Source organism: Malurus melanocephalus, unplaced genomic scaffold, assembly GCF_030028575.1.
Source record: "Malurus melanocephalus ecotype Western Australia unplaced genomic scaffold, MMel_1.1 scaffold_174, whole genome shotgun sequence".
NCBI classification, from domain to species: Eukaryota; Metazoa; Chordata; class Aves; order Passeriformes; family Maluridae; genus Malurus; species Malurus melanocephalus.
In genome coordinates, this window is record NW_026623406.1 from 191,871 (window position 1) to 203,748 (window position 11,878).

General features: G+C 58.9%; 1 protein-coding gene across 1 annotated transcript; it reads left to right on the forward strand.

Annotated features, from left to right (window-relative positions):
- Positions 1–982: 982 nt before the first annotated feature.
- BTK (Bruton tyrosine kinase) lies at positions 983–11,872 on the forward strand. Its single transcript, XM_057372543.1, has 19 exons — positions 983–1,067; positions 4,002–4,182; positions 4,345–4,443; positions 4,683–4,751; positions 5,269–5,350; positions 6,701–6,829; positions 6,936–7,003; positions 7,355–7,536; positions 7,850–7,912; positions 8,157–8,211; positions 8,535–8,617; positions 8,727–8,854; positions 8,981–9,055; positions 9,387–9,558; positions 9,837–10,053; positions 10,311–10,375; positions 10,812–10,930; positions 11,038–11,195; positions 11,318–11,872. Exons 2-19 carry the CDS (start codon positions 4,042–4,044, stop codon positions 11,387–11,389), a joined length of 1,977 nt encoding a protein of 658 aa, XP_057228526.1. The 5' UTR covers positions 983–1,067; positions 4,002–4,041; the 3' UTR covers positions 11,390–11,872.
- The last annotated feature ends 6 nt before the right edge of the window (positions 11,873–11,878 follow it).

Genomic DNA, 11,878 nt, shown 5'->3' on the forward strand with positions numbered 1-11,878 from the left:
AGGAGGCGCTGACCGGAAGCGGAAGTGAAGGGGCGCTGGGGACCATAGAGAGGAAGGTGCAGGGTGGCTAGAGGGCACTGCGCCCCCTGGCGGTGGGAGGACAGCAGGGCGGCAGCGCGGGATCAGGGCGGGTTTGGGATCGGGGGGTGACCGGGATGGGGAACCGCGGGATCCGCCGGGTGCCGGGGTGTCCTGATGTTAGAAACACAAATTATGTGTCAGTASAGTGCCTTGTTAAGGTTTAGGRCTTGACATGCTTCAATKATCTCAGACCTGGRGGAAGAAGGCTGTACCACTGACAGCGGGCACRGAGAATGCAGAATTTACGGGCCACAGGGACAGCAGGGAGAACTCTCCAGACAAGGATGTAACTAGCAAAGCTAACTCAGCAACTGTGCYGAGTCAGCTCTGAGTGGATAAGAGAGAATTCCAGCATGGGAGATCACAACACCAATTCATAGATAGCCGATCCAAGAAACACAGCGACCAGAACGAAGACTGAACATGTGCACTAATTAGCATAAGAAGCGAGGGAATCACGTAACCAATACAAGATGGAATACTAATGAATGATGTAACCTGTAGTCAATGAACATTAATGTTTTCATTTGCTACAGTGAACCAGTAAAAACTTTTGATAGTCACTCTTCTGTCTTTGTGACTTTGCCACCAACCCCCTTTCTGCACAGAACTGTAAATAGACCAAATACCTCAGCTGTGTGTGGGGATCGCCAGGAAAGAGCCCATTTGGGGACAACACAGGAATGGGCAGCCAACACAGCGAATACCTGGCACTGCCCACAGCCAGGGCAGGCTCTGGCCAGGGCCGGTGGGTTGGTGACCCCATGGCGATGGCCCGGCTGCCTGCAGGAGGAAACACAGATGCTGCCTTTGASTCAGAAAGCCAAAAAAAGGGAACCGAAAGGGTGGGGTTGGCCGGCCCCGTCCTTCCTCCCTGCGCACCCCGCCATCCCTCCCCGTCCCCACCGCCACTGCCACCCCAACCCGGGGTGGGCGCGGGCAGCAGCGGCAGGACCCGGCTGGCCGGAGYGGTGACGGAGGGCTGGGTGAGTGTGGAGCCCCGGGAGCTGTGGCATGGGGCAGCTCTGGGCTGAGGGACACTGGGTACCGGTCCCTGGGGCCCTGCTGATGTGGCTGGGGACAGCCATGGTGGCGGGAGGCTCCATGTGGCCCGTGCTGGTGGCCTCACACCTCTGCTGGGCTCCTTGGGGACAGGAGAGCCACGCTGGGCACAGGACATGTGGTGCWGGGGAGCTGAACTGGGATGGCTCTGCCTTGTCCCACAGCCTGACCAGTTCCGAGCAGGTGGCATCTGACCCTGGGCATCTGGCCATGGGGTGCAGCAGGGCAGGGAGGTGGGCTGGGATGGGGGTGCCAGGGACCCCAGGTGTGCTCCGGAGCAGGGTTGGGGTTCTGGCAGTGTCTTTGACCATTCCTCACCGGTGCTTTTCGCAGTGGGCACTGCTGGGGTGCAGCTCTGGGTCTCTTCAAAAGCCTCWCCCTCGCAGGAGGTTTCTTCCTCTGTCCCTCCCACCCATCATTTCTGACACCCTCCRGGCTCAACCTGAGATGGGGGCAGTGAAGTTTGTCACTTCCAGACACCCTGTCACCCCTCCCTCTGGTCCTGAGCATGCCAGGGCCCTGCCAGCCCCACATCAGCCAGGAATGGGGCAGGGGCCAGAGCTGGTGGAAGAGGGATGACCCTGGGACCAGCGTGCCCAGCAGTGTGAGCCAGGCCTGCTGGTGGTCTCAGAGCACGCTGGGCTGAGCTGAGAGCATGGCAGGAAGTCACAAAAGCTGGGGGGGGACAGGACGTGTTTCCACCCACCCACTCGTCACTCTGCTGTCACAGTGTGGCTGTGGGGGCGAGTCCCGGGGGGCACCCACCGCCCCAAGGACAGGCAGGCACACAGCAGCTCTGGTGGCAGTGCTGGGACAGGGAGGCTGTGCCAGGACGGGGCACAACAGCCCTCTGAGACACTCTCTGTCCCTCCCCTCTGTTGGTAACATCCAGAGGACACATCTCAGCCCTCTGAGACACTCACTGTCCCTCCCCTCTGTTGGTTACATCCAGAGGACACATCTCAGCCCTCTGAGACACTCTCTGTCCCTCCCCTCTGCCATTACCGTCCAGAGGACACAGTGAGGATGTGTCCCACCTGCCTGGCACTGCTGGCAGTGACCCCACTGCTGTGACTCCAGGTAAAGCCCCAGGGATCAGACTGCAGCTGGGATGGGCTGGAGCCCATGGCTGCTCTGCTCAGCCCCCGTGTCTGTGCTGGGGAGCGCAGTGGAAACACTGCTGCTCTTGGGATGCAGGACACTTTATAAGTAAGGAAACTGAGGCACAGGGCTATAGGGAGGTTCTGGGGTCACTCTAGGCTCACCCACCACACTGCCAACAGTCTGGGGGTCAGAGGCCACACCAGCCACCTGCAGAGATCCCATATCCTCCTCCTGAGGCCTCAATCAGCCCACTCAGGCTGCTGTTTTTTTCCAAAAGACTCTGATGACTAATTTTTTAAGGTGGTTGGGGTTTTTTTGCCCACCCAAACAAGCTGAAAAGGTCTGAGCCATAAAGGCTACAAGAAGGGAAGAGGGAGGCCTGGGAGAGGGGAATCCTGCTTGTCCCCAGCTCCCTGGGGACAGTGGGGAGGGTCAGCACTGCAGCAGCAGGGTCTGTGCTGGGAGGGTCTGGGCATCACCAGCAGATGAGAGGACACCTCTGCTCCTGTCCCTRGGCAGGGAATGCCCTGGAGAGGCACAGTGAGTGGCACTGGGCCCTGGCATCGCTGTTCCCCACCTGACCCATGCTGTGAGTGAGCTGGTGCCTGTCTGCTGTGTGGGGAGAGTGAATGGAGCACCCAGCTGGGGAATGGGGGGCCAAACCCCTGTCTCTGGCCACCTCTGAGCCTCCCCACAAGGAGACAGGCTGTGGGGAGCAGGGTAGAAAAACAGCTTCTCCCAGGTTGCTTCCCAAAGCTGTGCTTASAGGAGACAAAAAGGGAACAAGGTGTAGGTGAAGGGGAAGCAGGGGCTGTAGGTGGTCAGGCAGGAGAAGCAGGGCTCCAGGGGATCACATCTCCCCAGACTGCAGCCAGGCACTGCTTCCAGCCCACAGCTCCGGCCACGTGGCTCTGGGGCTGCTGGACCCWCCTGGGGCTCACAGTTCCTGGGTGCAGCATGGAGGGACGGGCTGAGGTGCACACACTGCTCCAGCCCTGCAGGGCTCTCCTGTCAGCCCTTCCCTGCCCTGCCCTGCCCTTCCCTGGGGAGACTCAGGAGAGCTTCCCTGCGGGCTGGGGGGCGGATTTAACCCCTCTGGCTGCCCCTTCAAGCCTGGCCACTGACAAGTGCTGCTCACGGGGCAGGAAGGGGGGCTGAGTTCATCCCCGCGCTCCTGCAGGCTGCCCGGACACAGGGGAAGGATGAAGGATGGCATAGGCGCTGCTCCGTGCTCTCGGCAGCTGTGACTCTCCAGGGACGGGATCTACCCGCGGCTTTTTAGGGACTGGCCCGCCGTACCCACCCCTTGCACGCTGCCAAGGCAGCGCGTCCCCAGCACCCAGAGGCTGCGGTGGGGCAGAGGAAACAGCCCACACAGGCTCACATGCACAGGGCTGGAGGGGAGGAGCCCCCGCGGGTGTCACTGCAGCCTCCGCGATCCTCCCTGCGCCTCCAGGTTTCCCCGTTTCCTTCTCTCTCCAGCTCTCTGTCCATCTGCATGTCCTGGGGGCAGCTCCAGCAGGAGTAGGAGCGATCCAGGAGGTGGCTTGGGCTGCAGTCTGGTGTGGGAGAGGGACCGGGACAGGTCACATCGCAAACAGCCCACACTGACCTGCCCACACGCACCTCTGCAGCTTGTTCCCCCACCGCGGGGGTCGCAGGACCCCCTGTCTGCCCTTTGGACAGGGGGCAGAGCGCACCTGAGCGAGGTCCAGCAGGTTCTGGGCTGAACAARCACCGTGTCTTGCCCCCAGCGACCCGGTGAGCACGGCGTGGAGGCRGCCAGGGGCTGACATGGCCAGTGTCATCCTGGAGAGCATCTTCCTCAAGCGCTCGCAGCAGAAGAAAAAAACATCTCCCCTCAACTTCAAGAAGCGCCTGTTCGTGCTGACRGAGGGCAAGCTGTCCTACTACGAGTATGACTTTGAGCGGGGGGTGAGTCTGCAGCCACGGGGCTGTGCCCGGCAGTGTCCGGGGATCCCCTGCTGTCCCYGGCCAGCACACAGCCCAGGGGGTGGTTGGAGAGGGACAGGGGCTGGGTTGAGTCTCTCCAGGTCTCCCCTTGGTGACCATTTGAATCAAGCCTGACTCTTGCAGCGCCGGGGCAGCAAGAAGGGCTCTGTGGACGTTGAGAAGATCACCTGTGTGGAGATGGTGGCTCCTGAAAACAACCCTCCCCCTGAGCGGCAGGTCCTGGTGAGGACGGTCCCTGCATCTGTCCCCCTGTCCCCGCTCTGGGGCAGTAGGGACTGTTACCTGTCCCTGGGGTGGTGGCAGCAGGGGACAGCCCTGCCTGGTGTGGGGGGCTCTGTCCATATCATAGAAGGGGCCCAGTTTGACACAGAGCAAGGGGACACCAAAGGCTGTGGGTTCCTGGGGAGGTGCAGCAGCTGAGTGAGAGGATGCCAGCATTCATCCCTGCCTCTGTCTTCCAGAGGAAAGGAGAGGATTACAGCAACATGGAGCAGATCTCAATCATTGAACGGTTCCCCTACCCCTTCCAGGTGAGTCCTGGCTGCAYCCCCCTTGCTGCTCTGCTCTGCCTGGCAGCAGGTGCTCAGGGAGGACTCCAGAGGGACCTGGGGTCACACATGCCATCACTGCCCCAGTGCCAGGTGTCACTCAGCTGCTTGGGGACACCCTGCTACTGTCCATGCTGTGTGGRGCAGTCAGATGAGCCTCTTTGAGCCCCAAGGTTCAAGATGGAAACCTGCTTCTGAGCTCTGCTCCTACCCCTTTCCATCCCTGGCTGATGCTGGAGGGATGCTGCTGCTCACTCAGCCCCCAGCCCAGCTGCCTGCCCTGCTGGCACCCCGTGCACCCCCGGCACACCGAAACTCGGAGGAGGAAGTGGAAACTCTCGGGGGAGGGGGCTTATTTATAACCTCTTTGTCACGGTCCCGCGAGCACGGCGAGGGGCCGGCAGYCACCGGCAGGGCTGGCTCGGGGTGGCCACAAGCCCCGCTGCCGCCGTGGCCGCGCTGGGAGCCCTGCCCGGGGGCTGAGCTGTGGCTCCTGCAGGTGGTCTATGACGAAGGGCCCCTCTACATCTTCTCCCCGACGGAGGAGCTGCGCAAACGCTGGATCCATCAGCTGAAGAGCGGTGAGTGCGGGGGCTGCAGCTCCCTCGGGATGCCCAGACCCCCGTGCCCGACCCACGGTGCCCGACCCACGGTGTCCCATGTGTGCAGGACAGCGAGCTGCTGCTGCCCGGGGAGAGCACCTCACCTTTGTCATCCTCAGCAGCACTACAGCTACCTCGGCTGAGGCTTCTCACCCTCTTAGTAAAACCTGCCCCAAAATAGCTCAAGCACGCTCAGAAATTATTGAGGGCAGGAGGAAATAGCAGATRTGACCACATAGCTGTACTGCCTTGCCTTGTGAGTGCCCAGAGCTTTAGGAAACTTTTATAACAAGCCTGCTGGGAGCCAGGAGCATCTTTCCCAAAACACCCTGAGCCTTGCTCAGTGGTGCTGTGCCAAAGGGCTTGGACCACCCAAAATCTGCTGGAGCTGCCTGTACGTGCCCCGTGGTGCATGCGTGTGTGTCCTTCTGCGGCTTTGTGCTGGCAGGGTGAGATTAGCCGCTTGAATTGACACGGGGAAGTGGGCTGGAGCCAGGCGGAAGAGGAGCAGGCTGATAACAGGGAAGTCGGTTATCTCACGAGAGCCCTGCTGCTCTGCCCAGCCAGCCCTCGCCACACTTCCCTGCTAAGGGAGGAGGGCTGCTTTGGCAGCTCAGGCCACTGTGGAATGCACAGGGAAAGGAAAGAAAATGGTGGCTTTTTGCTGCTGGGATGTCCCCCACTGAGCTCAAAGAGCAGGGGCTCTCTGCACTCCGTGGAGCTGCTGTGGGCCAGCCCCGCGCTCAGCGGTGTTTAGGCACATCCAGTTGTCCCTCTCTCTTGGGAAGAAGTATGAGGAAGCTGGTCAGKCTGTCTGGCCAGGGAGTGTTCTCCCAGCAAGGGAAGTCTCTGAGCACGCACAGGGTGGTGGCACTGCCCTCCTGTCTCCATSATAATGCCAGGCACAGCGCTGGTCTCCCTCCCTATTTCTGAAAAGAAAAGGTCTTGAAAGAGCTGTGAACCATGGCCCTGAGCAGGCTGGGGGTTACTGGATATTTTGGCTGGCTGGAGGGCCAGGTCTTTCTGTGGCTGTCTCCAAGCATGCTCGTGCCTCTCTGCAAAGCTGCTCAATAGCTTGGATCAGGTCTGAGAGCCAAGCCTGGCCCTTCCTGAGCTAGGGACATCATGGCACAGGGATTGCATTGCCACAGCGCTGAAACAAGAGTGGTGARYTGAGGGAAACSTGCACAGCAGAGCACAGGGGATGGKAGCACACCTAGRGGAAATGATTTAAWGCAGCTGACCATCTGCATTCAGGGAGCAGAGACCTCTTGCAGCAGGCTGGGGACACAGCCCTGGGTGATGTACATCTTCCCTCCTCTGCCACAGTGATTCGGTACAACAGCGACCTGGTCCAGAAGTACCACCCCTGCTTCTGGATCGACGGCCAGTACCTGTGCTGCTCCCAGACAGCCAAGAACGCCATGGGCTGCCAGATTCTGGAGAGCAGGAATGGCAGTAAGGCACCAGGCTCCCTCCCACGGCCTCGTCCCCCCGCCCCGGGGACCACCACCACGGACCCAAGGGTGTTTGCTCACCTCAGTCCCTCCTCTCTGTTCTGAAGGTTTAAAAGTCGGGCGGTCACATCGCAAGACAAAGAAACCTCTTCCCCCAACTCCTGAGGAGGACCAGGTAAGGGCCAATGCCAGGGTTTGCTCCAAGGTGTTGGAGAAAAGGTCTGCCTGGGAAAAGCCAACATGTTCAAGAGATGTACAGGCCAGGACTCTGCTCTGGGGAGGGATGTCAAGATGGTGACCTAAGGGAGAAGGAGCTTGAGGCAGGGGATGGAGCCCAAAGTCCTATAGGAATTCACATTATCTCAACCCTGAGGTTCCCTGGGGGTGCTGGGAGGATAAAGCCCTGAAGTAGCAAGCGCTGTGCTGAGTTGGCCTGAGACCACTGCCCTGCCAGGCCTGGGAAGGGTCTCATGTGGGGTGTGTGCCAGCCTGACCGTGTCCCCTGCTCTCCCTCTCCCTGGGGAAGATGGTGATGAAGCCTCTGCCCCCCGAGCCAGCCCCCAGCACAGCAGGGGAGATGAAGAAGGTKGTGGCCCTGTACAACTACGAGCCGATGAAYGCGCAGGACCTGCAGCTGCAGAAGGGCGAGGAGTACTTCATCCTGGAGGAGAGCCACCTGCCCTGGTGGAAAGCCCTCGACAAGAACGGGTGAGAGCTCCCACTGCCCCTGGCCGTGGCTCTGCAGCGCTGCCCTGCCCTGGTGCCTGGGCATTGATGGGCAAACCCACCCTTTTGTCACCCCGAGGGCGAGGACAGGCTGCCTGCTCRCCYGTGGGCTCCCCTGGGGAAGAGGGGSAGGAGGCTGAAGCAGGCTGTGGGGTCAGCCCTCCCCAGACATGAACCCAGATGGGTTTGCACCAACAGTTTTGAGCCCATTTCTACTCTGCCTCCTGAGTTTTGAGCCCATTTCTACTCCTTTCCCTCCTCCATCAGTGTGTGACCAGCCCCTTTTCCCCTGCAGGAGAGAAGGATACATCCCCAGCAACTATGTGACTGAAACCAGAAATTCCCTGGAGATCTTTGAGTAAGAGAGGGCACAGGGACCTGGMGAGTTCCACTTGGTTGGAGACATTTTCCATTTGGTTCTGTTACCCTACACAGCCCACGAGCCCAGCCTGGCTGGGTCACTGTCCCTTCTGCACATCSTCTGACAGCCTCCAGCCCCTGGCAGCCATCCTTGCCCTGCTCTCTGGCTGGCCCAGGGTCAGACTGAGCTGGGGACACAGGTGGCTGTGGGGATCTCCCTGATGGCTGTGTCCCTTTTGCAGGTGGTACTCGAAGAATATCACTCGGAGCCAAGCAGAGCAACTGCTGAAACAGGAGGTGAGTGCTGCCTCCTGGGRCTGGTCTGTTCTACACACCAGCCCTGCGTGCGCTGTTCTCACATTGTGTTCAGCRTGAGACCAACCCTGGCTTGTGCTGGGAGGGGAATGTCATCCCAACAGCCCCAGGAACCTCCCCTATCCCAGTGTGAGCTCCTCCAGGCAGCCACTTCAGGAGGTGGCCTGTCCCCCATGCAGGAGCTGGAAGCAAGACTCCCCTGCACCCTCTCTAGCCATGCTGTGATCTTCACTCACTTTCAGTTTTGCCTGTTACARCCACACCTCCCCACAACCACCCAGGGGCCTTTTCTCTTTCTGTTTTAGGGAAAGGAAGGTGGCTTCATTGTCCGAGATTCCACCAGCAAGACAGGGAAATACACTGTCTCCGTCTATGCCAAGTCCTCTGCGTAAGTGGCTCTAAGAACAGCTTGTTCCTCCCTCAGAGGGACCCTCCGGGCACCCCTCACCCTCTGCCTCTCCTCCCCATGCCACTGACCCCRTGTTCTCCCTCTCCAGAGACCCCCAAGGCACAATCCGCCACTACGTTGTCTGCTGCACCCCGCAGAATCAGTATTACCTGGCAGAAAAACAYCTGTTCAACAGCATCCCCGAGCTTATCACGTACCATCAGCACAACTCTGCAGGTTTGGGACACTCAGTGAAGCCAGCAGTGTTTTCAATGGCACCAGGGTATCCCCACCTTCCTGCACCAAAGGCAGGACGCTTGTGTTCCCTGCTGGAATGTGGCAATCTCTCCTTCTGTGTTTCAGGGCTCATATCCAGACTCAAGTACCCCGTGTCTCAGCACAAGAAAAGTGCTCCTTCCACAGCTGGCCTTGGCTATGGTAAGCCAGCCTGGGCTATTTCACAGCTCCCTGTTGCAGGCTCTGTTTCTGCTGGCAGCAGCTTGGCCAGGTTGGGATCCTGGCTGTCCCATGGCTCACAGAGGGAATCGTTTCCCAAATGCCCTCTGATGACAGTGCTGACCAAAAGACCCCCCAAGCTACCTTGCTCCCATCCCCTAGAAGAACAGATCTCGGATTTTGTGGATTTTGTGTGGGTGGTTTTTCAGGCAGCAAATGCTTGTGAGCTTTTCTTGGGCTTGCTGGATCAGATGAGTGAGAGCACCATGCAGGAGGTCACCTGCACCCGCATCACACTCACACTCTGCCCTAGGRTCGTGGGAGATTGACCCCAAGGATCTGACCTTCCTGAAGGAACTCGGGACGGGGCAGTTTGGCGTGGTGAAGTATGGCAAATGGAGAGGCCAGTACAAYGTTGCTATCAAGATGATCAGGGAGGGCTCCATGTCAGAGGACGAGTTTATTGACGAAGCCAAAGTCATGATGTAAGTGGTGAGCACCATGCAGGTCAGTGCTGGACGCTCCTTGCCAGAATGGCAGCGCTGCTGGGAGGTGTGGGGGGACCATCTTGGGCAGTCCCATATTCTGCAAAATGCATCCAAGATCCCACTGACTTTGTGCTGATTCCTTGGTGAGGWTTTCCACTGTCACCTGGGCCAGAAGCATTTTCCCTTCCCAAATTCTCCTTATTCACAGGTATTTAKGTACTTCCTTTGCTGTTTGGCCTTCTAGATGCTCAGAACCGCCCTTGTCCCCAACACAGGAACCTGTCCCATGAGAAGCTGGTGCAGCTCTATGGGGTTTGCACTAAGCAGCGTCCCATCTTCATCATCACTGAGTACATGGCCAACGGCTGCCTCCTGAACTTCCTGAGGGAGACACGGCAGCGGTTCCAGCCTGCTGAGCTGCTGGAGATGTGCAAGGATGTCTGTGAAGCTATGGAGTACCTGGAATCCAAGCAGTTCCTGCACCGAGACCTGGTAAGGGCTGTGTGGCTGCTTTGTTCAGGCAAAATCCACCCCGGGAAGTCGCCCCTCCRTACACAACCAGGATGCTTGGAGGCCTCTCTTGCTCTCTTTGCTGATGACTTTGTAGCTTGCCCCAGTCCAGCTGAATTTGCAGGAAAAAGTGAGGTGAAGTGTTAGGTGGGTGGGGAGGAGATGAAGTTCACCTGGTATAAGGGGATGGGAGAGGCAGTAGCAGGTAGAAGTAACTGCCTCCATCTCTCCATTSACAGGCTGCTCGAAACTGTTTGGTGAATGACCAAGGAATTGTGAAAGTGTCAGATTTTGGTCTTTCCAGGTCTGGTAGATGTGTCTGTGTCACTTTTCTGTCTCAGTATCCCATCTCCTCCAATAATTCTGCACTTTAGTCTTTGTCCCCACCATYCTCCAGCTCTTCTTTCCTGTTGTCTTTCCATTTCTTTTGCCTGGCTCAACTTTCTGACCCTCCACTTTCCACCATTCTTACTTCCCCTGGCCCTTTTCCCYGCTCCTCTTTGCATCTTCTTTTCCCCACCTCTTGTCTCCTGGCTGCAGCTTTCTCTCCACATCCCCTTTTTGCTGTMCTTCTGTATCAGCCCATCCCTTCCCCAGTCCTTAACTTGCCTGCTGAAACCCATGCAGAGCTGCAACCTCTGSTCACTCTGAGCTGCCCATTCCTTTTGGGCTTGGTCAGTTGTGTGGAGGAGTGAAAAGTGAAATCCAAGYGAGGCCCCTGATCCGTTTTCCTGCTTCAGGTATGTGCTAGATGACGAGTACACGAGCTCCCTGGGCTCCAAGTTCCCAGTGCGGTGGTCTCCTCCTGAAGTGCTGCTGTACAGCAGGTTCAGCAGCAAGTCTGACGTCTGGTCCTTTGGTAAGAGCACAGCGTTAATGACTGGAGATTGGGAACTCCTCTCAGAGTACAGGCTCGGGCACAGGTGCTCCCGTGCCAAGAACTCTCCCTGCTGTTCCCTCCAACAGGCGTCCTGATGTGGGAAGTTTAYTCCCTGGGAAAGATGCCTTACGAGAGGTTTAATAACAGCGAGACAACCGAGCACGTCATCCAAGGCCTGCGCCTGTACCGGCCGCAGGCGGCCTCGGAGCGGGTCTACACCATCATGTACAGCTGCTGGCACGAGGTGAGTGGCTTTTAGCCCTGGGGACACCTGCGGGTGCTTTGGCAGGGTGACGGGTGACGGGGCTCCCTGGGGCACGGCTGGGGCAGACACGGGCTCCAGCCAGGCTCCCTTCTCTCCYGCAGAAGCCTGAGGAGCGCCCCACCTTCACCACGCTGCTGGGCAGCATCCTGGACATCGCCGATGAGGAGTGCTGACCGCGGGCAGTGCCTGCTGACCCCTGCCCAGCGCTGCCGCTGCCCACCAGGACAGACCCGCACACCGGGCGGCACCGCGGCACCACTGTCACGGACACAGCATGGGGCGGGCAGGAACCTGGGGACACCCATGGCCGTGCCCTGAGCCCCATCATGTGCTCAGTGCTCCATCACATCCCTGGAACTCCATCACATCCCTGGAACTCCATCACATCCCGGGAGCTCCATCACATCCCTGGAACTCCATCACATTCCTGGAACTCCATTACATTCCTGGAACTCCATCACATCCCGGGAGCTCCATCACCACCCCAGAGCTCCATCATATCCTGGGAGTTCCATCACTGCTCCGGAGCTCCATCACATTTCTGGAACTCTATTACACCCCGGAGCTCTCCATCACCGCMCCAGAGCTCCATCACATCCTGGAACTCTATCATAACCCTAGAATTCTATCACACCCGGGAGCTCTCCCACATCCCTGGAACT